General features: G+C 39.0%; 1 protein-coding gene across 3 annotated transcripts in view; it reads left to right on the top strand.

Annotated features, from left to right (window-relative positions):
• Window positions 1-12,441, top strand: part of LOC113442775 (putative lysosomal acid lipase/cholesteryl ester hydrolase) — a 45,890-nt gene extending 33,449 nt beyond the window's left edge. For all 3 annotated transcript variants that reach the window (XM_087932392.1, XM_087932391.1, XM_087932393.1), the window contains exons 6-10: window positions 1-137; window positions 6,952-7,098; window positions 8,005-8,076; window positions 8,521-8,592; window positions 11,887-12,441. In XM_087932392.1, the coding sequence (XP_087788518.1) occupies window positions 1-137; window positions 6,952-7,098; window positions 8,005-8,076; window positions 8,521-8,592; window positions 11,887-12,129 (671 nt within the window). In that variant the 3' untranslated portion in view covers window positions 12,130-12,441. The remainder of the gene's footprint in view (window positions 138-6,951; window positions 7,099-8,004; window positions 8,077-8,520; window positions 8,593-11,886) is intronic.
• The last annotated feature ends 2,925 nt before the right edge of the window (window positions 12,442-15,366 follow it).

Raw genomic sequence — 15,366 nt, 5'->3', positions numbered from 1 at the left:
GTTTCATAGCATTTTCAGCTTTTCCAGAGTTGGCAAAAAAAATAAAAATATTTTTTGGATTGGCACCCGGTATGACTGCGAACTTTTCATCCGGTGGTTTGGTCAAACTTGCAGACGTTCCCGAACTGTTATTGAAAGTACGTGTTTTGTTTAAAATATTTGCTTGAACCACAAAGTGCAGCTGTTAGGTGATGCAGCTGAATACTACATTTCTTCTTGTACCTACTTGAACAAAAGACCGACATGCCTTTGAACAAAAGTCTCAACAAGGAATTCAGTTTTAAACAAACACTACCTGTGTGTGACTTGAGATGTTCTGGGCCATCATAAATGATGGCTGTCTATTCTGCTTCCTCCTCTTTTCTTCCCATAGCGGGGAAGAGTGTGGTTGAGCTGATAGAGACAGTAAGTGGCCCAAAGTTACTTTTTATGGATATACATTACCCCTCTCTCCAAAATTATTGAAAGCTGCCCATCAGAGGTTTGGAAAGAAAAAAACCCCACATAGAGATTAATTAACAGATTTAACAGATCAAGAGAGTTGGAAAGGAGCAACTCTGTTAATCTGAAGAGAATTAAAAAAGAGGAAGACAGAACTTCTGTCGCAGACAGAACTTTGTTGGCAATCCAAGTTAACAATCCAAGTCACATTGAATTGTGATCTCTTAGGAAAGTATCCTCAGATTAACAGATTTGGAAGGGACTTTGTAGGTCATCTCGCCCAAGCGGGACACCCTACACCATTTCTGACAAATGGCAGTCCAATCTCTTCTTGAAAGTCTCAAGTGATGGCACTCCCACAACTTCTGAGGGCAAGCTGTTCCATTGGTTGATTGTTCTCACTGTCAGAAAGTTTCTCCTTATTTCCAGGTTAAATCTCTCCTTGTTCAGTTTCCATCCATTATTCCTTGTCTGGCCTACAGACGCTTTAGAAAATAGCTTGACCCTTTCCTCTCTGTGGCAGCCCCTCAAATATTGGAAGACTGCTATCATGTCTCCCCTGGTCCTTCTCTTTACTAAACTAGCCAAGCCCAGTTCCTGCAACCGTTCGTTGTATGTTTTAGCCTCCAGTCCACTAATCATCCTGGTTGCTCTTCTCTGTACTTTTTCTAGAGTCTCAACATCTTTTTTATAATGTGGTGAGCAAAACTGAATGCAGTACTTTAGGTGTGGTCTTACTAAGGCTTTATAGAGTGGTATTAGTACTTCCCTTGATCTTGACTGTATCCCTCTGTTAATACAATTTAGGATTGCATTAGCTTTTTGGCTGCTGCTGCACACTGTTGGCTCATATTTAGCTGGTTGTCCACTAAGACTCCAAGATCCTTCTCACAGTTACTGCTATTGAGCCTGGTTTCACCCAATCTATATGTGTACTTTTGGTTTTTCTTGCCTAAGTGTCAGACTTTACTTTTCTCTACATTGAATTTAATTTTGTTAGATATGGCTCAGTGTTCTAGTTTGTCAAGATCCATCTGGATCTTGAGCCTATCTTCTTGGGTGTTAGCTATTCCTGCCAGCTTAGTATCATCTGCAAATTTGATAAGTTCCCCTTCTATTCCCTCATCTAAGTCATTAATGAAGATATTGAAGAGTACTGGGCCTAAGATGGAACCTTGTGACACCCCACTGCTTACTTCCCTCTATGTAGACTTAGACCCATTAAGGACTACTCGTTGAGTATGGTTTGCCAGCCAGTTGCGAGTCCATCTAGTGGTGGTGTTATCTATTCCACTTTTTTTCTAGCTTAGTAAGAAGTAGGTAGCGGTCTACTTTGTCGAATGCCTTGCTGAAATCTAAATAGATTATGTGCACGGTAATTTGCTGGTCTACTAATTTAGTCACTGTGTTGAAGAATGAAATAAGATTGGTTTGGCATGATCTGTTCTTAACAAACCCATGCTGACTACTAGTTATTACTTTACTTGTTTCTAGATGTTGGCAGACCTGTTTTTTTATTATCTTTTCCAGTATCTTCCCGGGTATTGATGTTAGGCTGATTGGTCTATAGTTTCCCGGGTCTGTTTTTTTTCCTTTTTTGAAGATGGGAACCACATCAGCTCTTTTCCAGTCCTCTTGTAGTTCCCCGGTGCTCTGGAATTTTTGAAAGATATGGTGCAGTGGTTCTGAGATGACCTCTGCCAGCTCCTTTAAAACTCTGGGATGTAATCCATCAGGCCCCAGTGATTTATTTTCATCAAGATCAGACAGGTGTTCTCTTACTATTTTTTTACTTATTTTAACTTTTATTCCTGGTCTGTCTTTTACAGTTATGTTTTTGTTGGGTTGAGCTATAGTTTCTGTTTGCGTGAAGATGGATGCAAAGAATGAGTTAAGCAGTTCTGCTTTCTCTCTGTTGCCTGATACTTCCTTGCCATCTTCTCTCTTTAGTGGACCGACTGTTTCCTTGATTTTTTTTTCTTGTTATTTATATGTTGAAAGAAACTTTTTAAATTATCTTTGACTTTTGTTGCAAGTCTTTGTTCGTTCTGAGCCTTTGCTATCCTGACTTCGTCTTTGCAGATTCTGGCTATCTGCTGATATTCTGCCTTAGTTGTACGTCCTTCTTTCCATTTTTTGTACTTGTCCTTTTTTTCTTTCAATTTGCCAGAGAGATCTTTGTGCAGCCATGCTGGTTTCTTCTTGGATTTCTTGTTTTTCTTTCTCGGTGGTATTGTGCTGGTTTGGGCTTCTATGATCATACTTTTTAAGAGTTTGCCAAGATTTTGAGTTGTTTTCCCCTTTAGGATTTTCCTCCATGGAATCTTTCCCAAGTTCTCTTCGAGTTTATTGAAATCAGCTCTTTTAAAATCCAAGACTCTGGTGTCATTATGTTCTGTTGCTTGTGTTTGTGTTATGTTGAATTCTAGTATGACATGGTCACTCTCACCCAAGGTTCCTGCAGTTTCAACTCCCTCTATCACTTCTTCTCTGTTTGTAAGAATTAAGTCCAGTGTGGCTGTCCCTCTAGTTTCACCCTCTACCTTTTGGACAACAAAGTTGTCAGCTAGGTTGGTTAGGAACTTATTTGATTTCTCTCGGTGCAGAATTAGTTTTCCAATTGATATCAGGATAATTGAAGTCTCCCATTACTATTGTTGTGTGTTTCCTGCATATGTTTGTTAGTTGGCTGGCAAAAAGGACATCTATATTTTCTGCTTGATTGGGTGGCCTATAATATACACGTATGGCCATGTCCTTCTTTTTTTCTTTTATGTTGGCCCATATGCATACTAGGAGGTTTTCATCTTTGGTTGCATGCATTTCTGTAGCAATATAGTGGTCGTTTACATACAGTGCAACTCCACCTCCTCTTTTATGAGGTCTGTTTTTTTAATAGTTTGTATCCTTCTACCAGTATGTTCCAGTCATGGGTTTCATCCCACCAACTTTCTGTTATTCCAACTATATCATATTTACCTTCATGTATTCGCAGTTCGAGTTCAACCTGTTTGTTCCCCAGACTTTGTGCATTTGTATACAGGCACTTGAGATCTTTATGTCTGACACTGTGTTTACTGTCTACATAGCCTGTGTTGTGCCTGCCTCCCTGTACTTTCTTGCCACCTTTTTGATTAATGCACATGGTATGGCACTCACTATTAAATGCTTGGTTTTGGTTGGCTTAGAGTTTTCTAGAATCTCAACATCTTTTTTATAGCGTGGTGACTTACTTTCACCACACTGTACAAAATTACTTTCTTGGCCTTGTTTCTTGCAGGAATCTTATTGTGTGGAATCTTAAAATGAGTATAAAGTGGGGGAGGGATCCTAATTGAAGAAACAAGTGAACTACTATAGATTAGATTTCACTTTGAATGGATTTGTATGTGAAAAAAAAAGTGTTGAAAGCAGTTCTTCTGATTATCAGTCCCAGCTTACAGGTAGACCTCTTAACCACCATTGTTTTATAAACTGTTGAAAGTTACAGTGGCACTGAAAAAAGTGATTTATGACCATTTTTCACACGTACCATAGTTGGTGCATCCCTCTGGTCACTTGTTCAAAAATTCAGATGCTTGGCAACTGACTCATATTTATGATGGTTGCAGTGTCGTGATCTTCTGACAAGCAAAGTCAATAAGGAAACCAGATTCACTTAACACTTAACTAACGTAACATTTGCAGTGATTCACTTAATAACAGTGGCAAGAAAGGTTGTAAAATGGGGCAAAACTCACTTAACAGTTGGCTCAATTGTAGTGATACGTATATTCTTCTGGTGCAGTCAAAAGCTTATAAGCCCTGTGTTAGGCTAACCCAAATCTTGCATAGATAAAATTAAAAAATGAAATGGTATGACCTACTTTCAGAGGACTTGTTCCACATTGTACACTTCGGGTTTCTGCATGTTGTTTTATTAAACATTAAGGTTAAGTGGCATCCTCGGTAGTAACACCAGTCCTGTAATGCAAAAGATCATCTTTGCTGCCAATATTCTGTAGCTTAATTATTGAACATGCCGTCGTAGGGAAAAATTTTACTCTGAAGTGCCATGAATTCAGTACAAAAACCGTAGCAGGAAAATCGATCAATGCTTCCGCAGAATATATCAAAGAAAATAGAGCTTGATGATTCTGTAATGATAATGTTTATCATTTAAACAATGTCCCCCAGTGCATTGGTTTGGCTCATTCTGCCAGATCGAGAAGGAGAGATGTTCAGTTGCTCCAAGTTCTATATTGAGTTGGTGCCTAGAAAATACTTGAATTGAATGCTGTGTGTTTTACCTGTTCTTACTATTGAGAGGTTCTACTGCCAACTTCTTTGAACAGATAAGTGTTTATTCAGGTTGAGAAAAAAAGAGCAGTAAGTGATTGCCTTGGCATCAGTCAAGAGACTTGATAGCTGTTTCAGTCTCACTGAGGTAACTGTGAAGATCCTGCCCACGTGGATTAATCTGCTGAAATTAATCTGCTGGAAATTAATACAGAATACATTGCAGAAATTGTCTAGAATGCCAACAAAAGCTCTATTAAGAGTGAGCAATATTGTATATTAAGTCAAATGTGATATTTTCTCTCTGTCTTGCTCTCAGCTCTCTTTTAGAATATGACTCCCTTGCATGCTCCTCTCCCCCCCAAATATAGGGCCCAGTATAATGGTTGGATATTACAGGAAGGCAATTTCTGATGAAATTTTGGGGAAAAACTTCCTAACTCTAGGAGCAGTTCCACCGTGATATAACTGTTACAATGCCATAGTGCATATGAAATAAAAAGAATATTTTTAAATTTCTAGGTTGTTATTTGTTTATTTCCCATCTTTATTATTTTTGCAAATGACTCAAGGCAGAGAACATATCTAATATTCCTTTCTCCTCCTCCTCATTTCCACATAATAACGCTGTGAGGTGTGTGTTGGGCAATGAGTATGACTGGTGCATGATCATTTAGCTGGCTTTCATGTCTTAAGGCAGGACTAGAACTCAAGTTTCCTGGTTGCTAGGCCAGCACCTTATCCAATACACCAAACTAGTTTTCCACATTAAAAGAAAATTAGGTAGATGCCCTTAATTAACTTAAGACGTACTTCTATCCCAAATGAGGGAGCTGACATTCCTTGAATCAGATATGTGGCATTTTTCTGCATGTTAATGGCTGGATAGATTCATCACAGGAAGTTTCAAAATAGTTTGTTTTGTACCAACATAGGCGAGTCCATTCATTAAGACCTAGCAGAATATGTGAATGAAGCCATATCGGCTTATTCAACTATGTTAAAAACCACAATGGTACCGTGTTAACCTCCTTTAGCATTTTAAATGTTTTTAATTGAAGTTTATCTTAATGTAAAATTCAAATAGAAATAAAGATAATAGGAGAAACGGGAAGGGAAAAGGGGAAAGGTAACGGGAGGAAATAAAAGCAGTGACTTTTTTCAGTTAAGTAAAGTACACATAAAATTAGAATCTCATTTTTTAATTTTTACATAATTAGTAAATACTACCTATTCTACAACAACAAGTGAATTTAACTTTTTTTTTGAATTTTTAAATTTAAATTGGAGGTATCAGGGGGGATCTGTTTGTGCCCAGGTATTTGCCTGACTTGTAGTGTGGAGATTTTTTTGTTTGTGAGTGCAGGCTTCCAAATGATTGACAGTCTGGTGGAATCATCTCTTCTGTTCATACTTTCAGGTCTTTTTTCAATCTCTATGGCCATATATATATTACATATATATATTTGAAGATCTTTATCCAATAGTTCTAAAAGAAAACTTCTGATTTAATTTTTTGCTTTTTTTCCAGAATCTTCTGAATTAAAGGATAAATCTACCTCCAATAATTCTTTGCTTTTTCCTAATTCTACCAAATATGATAAAAAGTACCTTCTTTACAATAACTAGCAGACATTTGAAACATCTTTATTCATCTTTGTCAGATTATCAGGTGTTGGGTACCAGTGATACAGAATTTTATATATATTTCAGGTTATTGTTCAGTGTAATTTCAGTTCCTTCACATGCAGTATTTTCTCAGTTCTGCAGCATTGGGACCAAGGTTGGGTGTTTTTTGTTTTGTTTTGTTCCACTGAATCATACAGTATTGAAACACATTTATTTTCCAAATTCAGCCTCAGTAAACACCACCCTGGATAAATGGCTTTATAGTCTCTTGATCACCTTCAGTATTCAAGCATCCAAAAGAATGTAGAATAATAGGGTTGAAAGGGACCTTAGAGCAGGGGTGTCAAACTCGCGGCCATTGGGCCAGATGCATCACACACTGGCCATGGCCGCCTCTGTTTTAGCAAAGGGTGGGAAAGTTCCACTGGTTAATTATTTTCACTTTCAGAAAATTTCTCCTTAGTGCTAGGATGGTTCTCTCTTTAATGATCTTCCACCCATTACTTATTGCCCAGCCGTAGTATTCTATGTTAATCATATTGAGAAGCATCCTTATTTTCCAGCAAAGTGACCTGTATCATTATACTATTCTTATTTTGGCAGGAAATATTTGGAACCAAGCAGTTTTTTCCCCAGAATACGCTTATAAAATGGCTTGCTACCCACGTGTGCGACCGTGTTTTACTTGATTATCTTTGTGGCAACGTTTTCTTTCTCATGTGTGGATTTAATGAGAAAAACCTAAACATGGTAAGAACATGAAATAAAGAGCCTAAATGCGTAAACTCTGTTTTGAAATGAAATGAATTAATCTGTGATATTTAAAAAAAAATAATATTGTGTATGTTATCAGACAGGCAAATACTCTTCTCTAAGCTTATTTCTCATCTATTTGGTAATGAAAGACTGAGAATCATGGGCAGCTTAAGAATGGCACGATGGAGTCTCTCAAATGCTAAAGACGAGGGAGTCAAGTTGTTTGATCATGAACAACTGAATCATGAGGATCTTTATTGGAGTCTAGTCTTGCATTTATACACCTTTTTAGTTATTCTCCATCACTGGTTAACTTTGGTTACTGCTTAACTTTCGTTACTGTTTAGCACAGTAATCCATACAATTAATTATCTCTAGTTAAAGTCTAACATATGTTTACTTCCTCTCTCTAATCCTCCTTTAGATTAGTGACTTTGTTTACCTGAGTTATATTTGCTTGGAAACATTCTTTATCTGAGGTTTGCCATCCAAGATTGGAACATTCCTGCAATTACAACTCTACATATCCTCGTTTTTTATTTTAAATGGAGGATTTAAAGACTTATGAATGTATTGCAATTGTAGAGGATTAAGAGAGAGGGAAGCAGGACGAAACAATGTGAATAAATTTGGAATACATTGAATAAAACAACAAGTTGCAATTAGTACAATAATAATAATTATAGCATAAAAGAAAAACTGTCTGAGCCAAGACCAATCAGGGAGCCAATTGGTTAGCCACTCAAAAGGTGAGTAATGAGCATGGATATTATTTTGAATGTATGATTGTAAATTGGCAAGCTCATCCTCAATAGTTTTATTCAAAGAAAAAAATGTTAAAAAGAAGTAATTTATATACTTGGTGATAGATTTAACAAACCATTTCACTGTTGTTTTCAGAGCCGAATAGATGTCTATTCCACACACTGCCCAGCTGGAACATCTGTCCAGAATATGCTTCATTGGATTCAGGTAGAGATGAAATCTCCAGGCTGATTGATTAATGCTTGCAGCAATGATGTTTAGGTTATTGGCTTGCATTGACGGGTCCTGATTCAAATGTTAGCTTTTACCTGTGTGGCAATTCTGCAGGTGCTCTTCTAGGAGGAAGACCAATTGAACTTTGGAGGTCTTACTTCTAAGGAAATTCCCTCAGCAGGAGGTGGATGTTAAGGTTACTCAGTGCCATTATTTGCACTAAATCCTGGATGCCTGCCAGGATGGGAAGACTTTGGAAAATATACACAGCTGTGTATTTTTCAAGGAATGGGCGGCTAACAAGTGTTACAGGAAAACACCTGATTGTTTTCTCTTCCTAAATATATTAAATACCTCAGAGCAGAAAGGCAGTAAATAGAATGAATGAATGAATTTTCTTGAAGGCATCCACACCTGTAAAAGTAACTTTATTTTCAGGTTAAAAAGTGTGGGGAAGTCAGAGCGTATGACTGGGGAAGCAGAAAGGAAAATATGGCTCATTATAAACAGGTAAGAATTTCCAGACACATTCGACCAAAGTATTATCAGATAACCAGTATACAGGTAGTCCTTGACCACAATTGAGCCCAGAATTTCTGATGCTAAACGAAACAGGTGTTAAGTGAATTTTGCCCCATTTTATGACATTTCTTGCCACCATAGTTGTTAAATTAGTAACATGGTTGTTAAGTAAATCTGGCTTCCCCATTGACCTTGCTTGCCAGAAAGTCAGAAAAGGTGAGCATGTGACCCTGGGACACTGCAAATAAATATGAGTCATAAGTATGAGTCAATTGCAAAGTGTCTGAATTTTGATCACATGACCACCAGGATGCTGCTATAGTGGTTGTAAGTGTGAAAAATGGTCATAGCCACTTTTTTCAGTGACGTTGAAACTTTGAATGGTCACTAAATGAACTGTTCCAAATTAAGGTCTACCTGTAATGTTGTTGTTGTTGTTTCTTCTTCTTCTTCTTCTTCTTCTTCTTCTTCTTCTTCTTCTTCTTCTTCTTCTTCTTCTTCTTCTTCTTCTTCTTCTTCTTCTTCTTCTTCTTCTTCTTCTTCCTCCTCCTCCTCCTCCTCCTCCTCCTCCTCCTTCTCCTCTTCCCCCCCTCCTCCTCCCCCCTCTCCTTCTCCTTCTTTTTTTTTGCAAATACATAAGTTTTCTTGTGAATGCCTTACCCTAAGGCAGTGATGAGGTGTCCCCCTCCCCGCCACCCCCTGTTTATAATTGTGCTTACAGGGCAAAAAAATCCCCATTTGTATCTGCTTAGGGACTTAATCATCTGTGGAAACCTCTTTCAAATGAAGTGGCTAAAATGAGTGGCACAGATTGTAATGGTTGATTCTCAAACTGATGAAGATTCAGAAAACTGTCCTATATACAGTATAGAAAAGGAGAGTGGAAGCTGATCCCTTATCTACATTAAAAGAGCAGGGCCATCCTCATTTTGCTGGGTAATGTTAGAAGCCGTTCAGTTGCTGAAATTCTTTTTAAAAAAAAAACAATTTTATTGGTTTTTAAAGACAAACAAAACAAAAAAAAAACATCCAGCTTTCTTTCATAAATATACAAGCAGTGTGTCGGTTGGTTTACCAGTTTTTTTTGCATCCATTTCGTAGTCTCAATTACAGTTACATTACATAATAACTCATATTATCAATCAGAAATTAAATACCCTGGTATCATTATTAAACAACCATTTGACTATAATTTTATTCATTCATACTTTGCGAGATAACTATAATTTACTTAATTTATTTTATAACAAATCATATAATCATACCAAATCCTAAAAACATTATTATAGATATGATATCTTTATATATTCATTATTTCCTAGAATTCTAGATATTCTATTATTGTATTTTATTATCTAACCTTTGGTAGAAAAGGTCCCAAATTTTATAAAATTGTTTCAGTCCAGCTGCACTGAAAAAAAACACGCAGCGTCTGGAGGCTTTTTGCAGCAAAAATGACCAACCTCCAGCTTTTCTCTGCTTCTCCGATGCACCACTGCCGCCACGTTCTAGGCACCGACCATGAAGGCTCACCCCATTGACTGCTGCACCACTCTACTCGGACTTGCTTGGGCAAGTTCCTCCAGTGCAGTGGGCTCAATGGGGTGGACCTGTGGGGCCAGTACCTAGAATGCGGCTGCAGCTGCGCCTTGGAGAAGCAGAGCAAAGCCGGAGGTCAGTCATTTTTGCTGCAAAAAACCTCCAGCCGCTGCATTATTTTTTTTTCAGCAACAACAATGGCTCAGCCCTGGCTTGCCTTCCCTGGCAGCCAGCTGCGGGAGGAAGGCAAAGTGGTGGCCATGGAATGACGAAAGGGGCAGTCGTAGGGGAGTAAACTGGGAGATTAAGGCCTGGGGCCTCTGAAAGGGGAAACGGGGGTGATGCAGGATTAGCGCAGGCCTTTGATGGATTAGGCCATGCCTGCCTGGGCAGAAAATAGGTAGATAGGTTAAAGAAGGGAGAGAGAGAGGAAAAGAGAGAGAGAGAGAGAGAGAGGAGAAAGAAAGAGAGAGGGAATGGACAAGAAAGTAAAGAAAGAAAAAGGGAAAGAGAAATGAAGAGAAATGAAGAAAAGGAATAGACAAAGAAATGGGGGGGTGGAAGGAAGGGTCAGAAAGAAAGAAAGAGGGAAAGAGAGAGAAAAAGAAATAAAAGAGAGAAATAGGGTATGAAAGAGAGAAAGAGAAAGAAAGAAGGCAGGAAGGAAAGAGAGAGGGAGGGAGGGAGGAGAAAGTGAATGGGATATGGAGGGAGGGAAGGAGAGAGAGAGAAGGAAGAGAAAAGAAAGAGAAAAGGGAAAGAAAAAGAGAGAGAAAGGAAGAAAAAGGATAGACAAAGAAAGAGGGGGGAATGGAAGGAAGGGACAGAAAGAAAGAGGAAAGAAGGAAGGGAGGGAGGGAGGGAGAGAGGGAGGAGAAAGCGAATGAGATATCTAGTCCAATCACCTGCTCCAGCAGGGTTAGAAGGGGGTGTGTGTGTGTATGTGCGCGCATGCGCGCGCATGGTTGTCAAAGCTCCAAAACAGGTCAAGTAGCTCTGGGCAGGTCAGTCATAAATTAGAACACTTACTAAGCAACCGGCCATTAAGCGAGGACCACTTATATTTGGTTTGCCAATCACATGACCACCAAACCACGCCCATCCAGTCACATGACCAGCAAGCCATGCCCACCCAGCAAGCCACGCCCAGCCAGTCACATGACCATGAAGCCACACCCACAAATTAGGCCACACCCACAGAACCAGTTGTTCAGAAATTTGAATCCCACTCCTGGGTGATGAGTTTGTAGCACCAAGAGAGTGGTGGACTGAAAAAGTTTGGGAACCACTGATGTAGAGTAAGTAAGCACATTACAAGCCACCACTGTGCAGAAGCCATCTAATAAAACAAGAACAGGAAATACAGGAACAATAGAGATGAAACCTAGCGTGGCAATGTAATACAGGAAACAACTACAATAGAGAGGAATGATGGAGCTGCATATATGGTAGAGGTTCGTCCGGTATATGCAGCAGAGCTGGAGGGTGGGTATGGGCCACACATTCTCTCGGCCCCTTTGAATAAGACGCCCCTCCATTTTCAAGTAAATATTTTAAAGAAAAAGTAGCGTCTTATACACGTAAAAATACATTCATTTCTCCAGATGACTTGTTGAACAGATCTGGTGATCCTTGGCTTTCCAGTTGTTGCCAAACTACATCCTCAGCCAGTTTGCTCAGTGGTGACATCAGGATGAGAATCTCTTTGGATTTTTTTAACCATTATCTTTCCTTCTTTCTTAGCCAACACCACCTTCCTACAATTTGAAAGGAATGCTTGTTCCAACAGCTATATGGTCGGGTGGCCATGACTGGCTGGCAGACCCAAAGGACGTTGCCATGTTAATGACTATGATCCCAAATTTGATATACCACGAGGAGATCCCAGACTGGGAACATCTGGATTTCATCTGGGGCCTTGACGCCCCCCAGCGCATGTTCAGAGATATGATTCAGATGATGCGGAAAGTTCAGTATGCCCGTTGATTACTTGAAGTTGTAATCCCAAAACACCGATGCAGTTGTGAAAAGGAAGTCTTTCTTGCTACCTACGTAATAAGTATTATTCCATTACAAGCCTTCTTGCAATACCTTAAGAAATGGAAACTCTGCACTTGTCAAATAGGTGTTTATAATTCATGCAGTTTTAATGGAAAGGCAGAAAATAGGTAGGAAACGAAACCAAACCCCTGGCACTGCTGCTGCTCTTGCACCATTGAGATAATTTTTTAAATGGGAAGGAGGGAATGACGATTTATTGAACCTTGTTAATAACAATGATACTGAAGTTGTGAAAGCCATTTAATAATGGGTGTCCGTGTGTGATTTTCTTTTGTTGGAACAAATTCCTTTCAAAGTGCACTTAAATGTTGGTAAGTTTGCATAGTTTGGATATGGAATCAATAAGGATAATTAGTAATGGTTTAAATTTTGCGTTTGTGAAATTTACATTGACAGCTCGTTCCAAAGCACCCACTCCTTGTTTGCTTAAAAAGTGAAAGAAACACTTGGAAAACAAGCACCTTGGTTCTCTAAACACAAATGATCCTGGAAGGTGTTACAGAGTGGATTTCCTGCCTTTCCTGGTCCCAATAAATTGCTTCAGCCAGGGGTGGAGTGGGGTGGGTGGCATAGGCTGAGGCCAGAGTTGGGTGGTGGCATGCAGGCAGAAGTTCTGGGGAAAGGCTGAAGCAGCGGAATGGCGCTTCCCCTGACCTGCCTAGGTGAAGAGCGGGTGGAGGCTCCGGCAATGGTGCTTTCCCCAACCTAGCCTAAGTGAACAGCGAGCGAGTGGAGGCTCCCGGGCAAGGCCGGAGCAGGGGAATGGCATGACCCCAGGCCCTGACTCCAGGCGAAGGGAAAGCGAGCAGCATGCTTACCTTTGATGAGCAGAGCAGGTGAGGCATGGAGATTAGCTGGGCTGTGTGGCAAAGGCAAGATAGGGCGGGGCAAGTGGGGGCAAATGAGCAGCTGGCAGGACCATCTACAGGTGATATTTACCAGTGCTCCAAACTACTCAAAATTTCTGGAAGGGGAGAAAATTAATCTTATAAAACAAGCAAGAAGCCAACGAGAACAAGATTAAAAGTTAAATTTAACATGTGGAACGGCAGACAAGTTTGTTCAGCAAATCAGGACTTTCTCTATAGTGCGGAAGGGGAAATTGGCGGTGTTTGCCACCCGAATATGTGTTCATGACCAGATTCAAAAAAAATTTGAATTTTTTGTTTGAAACCCGATTTGGTCACAATCAGAAGCATTCGCTACCCGAGGTTCCACTGTAAATGGAAAGGATAAAAAAGAAATCTAAGATGGATGATGAATCAATCAATATTAAAAGATAAAGAATGTATTCAATTTATGGAAAAAGAATTAGATTTCTTTTTCAAAGAAAACAGAAAAGAAGAGCCCTCACTACAAAATTACCCTAAAATACCTGAAACAGTAAAGTTATGTTAGATGAATGTATAACGATGGAACTAACAGAAGCAAGTAAGAGACAAAAAAACAGGAAAACACTGGGTCCAGATGCGGTGCCAGCAGAACTTTATAAAGCCTTGGAAAATACTTTGAGTAAACCAACGTTGGAAGTCTTTAATGAAGTATTATTAGACTTCATGGACTGAAGCATATATTATGCTCATACCAAAGGAAGACTCAGACTTGCTACAGATAAAAAACTACAGACTGATATTTTTATTGAATGCAGACTATAAAATATATGCTTCAATAATTGCGGAAAGACTTAAAAGATTTTTAAATCAATTTGTAAATTCAGACAAAATGGATTTTTGCCTAAGAGACAAATTGAAGACAATATGAGAATAATCTACCAGTCTGGCTCTCGACAATGGAAGCACTGGTTCACCCAAATGTTAACATAGAAAATATTGTTAAATATAAAGATACACTGAATGTGAAGGGGGAACTTAAAAATAAACAAGAACTGAGCCATAAGGGATTGACTTGACACAATACTCACAACTGCAGATGCATTCTAGATATGAGAAAGGCAGAAAACTATATGGTTTTTACACAGAACCAACAGAATTAGATATTAACAGGTAAAAGAAAAACTGATTTAAAAACGTATAGTTACTTATACATTAAATTGGAAGAGGAACAAGTAAAAGAATAATAGCATGGGCAAAATTTTTTGGTTACACCAAATGATCAGGGCCTGGTCATCCTGTGCTGGGCCGAGGTATTCTGGGCCAGTCCTTTGTAGTTTCAGGGCTGGTGCAATGGACTGGATCTAACCACCTCATGGGCCAGATCCAGGCCACAGGCCTTGAGTTTGACACCCCTGCTTTAAGGCCTTGGCCTTGCCAGTATAGCAACCATTTGCTATAAAAGCTGAAGAGAGAGAAAGCTAGGAGTGTTTTTTATGTGTTTGTGGAAATAAAGCTGCCAAAACAGATACTGTCCTCCAGCAATAGGACTCAAAAGGGATAGTTTGAGAAGGAGTAACAGTAGTTAAGAGTGGAGTAGAACAGTGCATACTAGCACTACTAGTAACTACTAGTAACAGTAGTTAAGAGTGGAGTAGAACAGTGCATACTAGCCTGCTAATGCTTGTGTGTGTGTGTGGTGTGTGTGTGTTGCCAAAGAACCCTTCTTGTGTTGGCCCTCATGTTTTGGAGTCAACTGACTGGGATACACTTAAAAAGAAACTTGTGACACTATAAAGACTTGTCTTCAAGGCATGACAAGAACTGGGCGTTTGCAATTAATATAATTGCAAATATAACTAATAACCTAGCTCAGAAATACAGGTATGACCACAACTGAGCCAAAAAGTTATGTTGTTAGTGAGACATCTGTTAAGTGAGTTTTCCCCCGTTTTACTATTTTTCTCGCCATAGCTGTTTGGTGAATCACTACAGTTAGTAAGTTAGTAAGACATGTTGGAAGAAAAATCCGGTCTAGTTCCAGGCCGGGAGAAAGGTGCTGGAAATAAAATGGAGGTTGATTGGAAAGGACTCTGCTTATTTATATTTATATTTATTTTATTTATTTATTTTATTTTTGTCAAGCAATTATAAGATAACAGGTATAAGTATAAACATAGTTATGAATACATGAAATTGATATGAATAAGAAAAACAATAGGACAGGGATGATAGGTAGGCACGTTGGTGTGCGTATGCATGCTCCCTAATTATTGATTAATTAATTACTGCTTATTGATCAGCAGACCCAATAACATCATGTTATGGGACA

This window comes from Pseudonaja textilis, chromosome 4 (assembly GCF_049901715.1).
Source record: "Pseudonaja textilis isolate UNSWEBS1 chromosome 4, rPseTex1.2, whole genome shotgun sequence".
NCBI classification, from domain to species: domain Eukaryota; kingdom Metazoa; phylum Chordata; class Lepidosauria; order Squamata; family Elapidae; genus Pseudonaja; species Pseudonaja textilis.
This window is presented reverse-complemented; position numbering and strand designations above follow the sequence as displayed.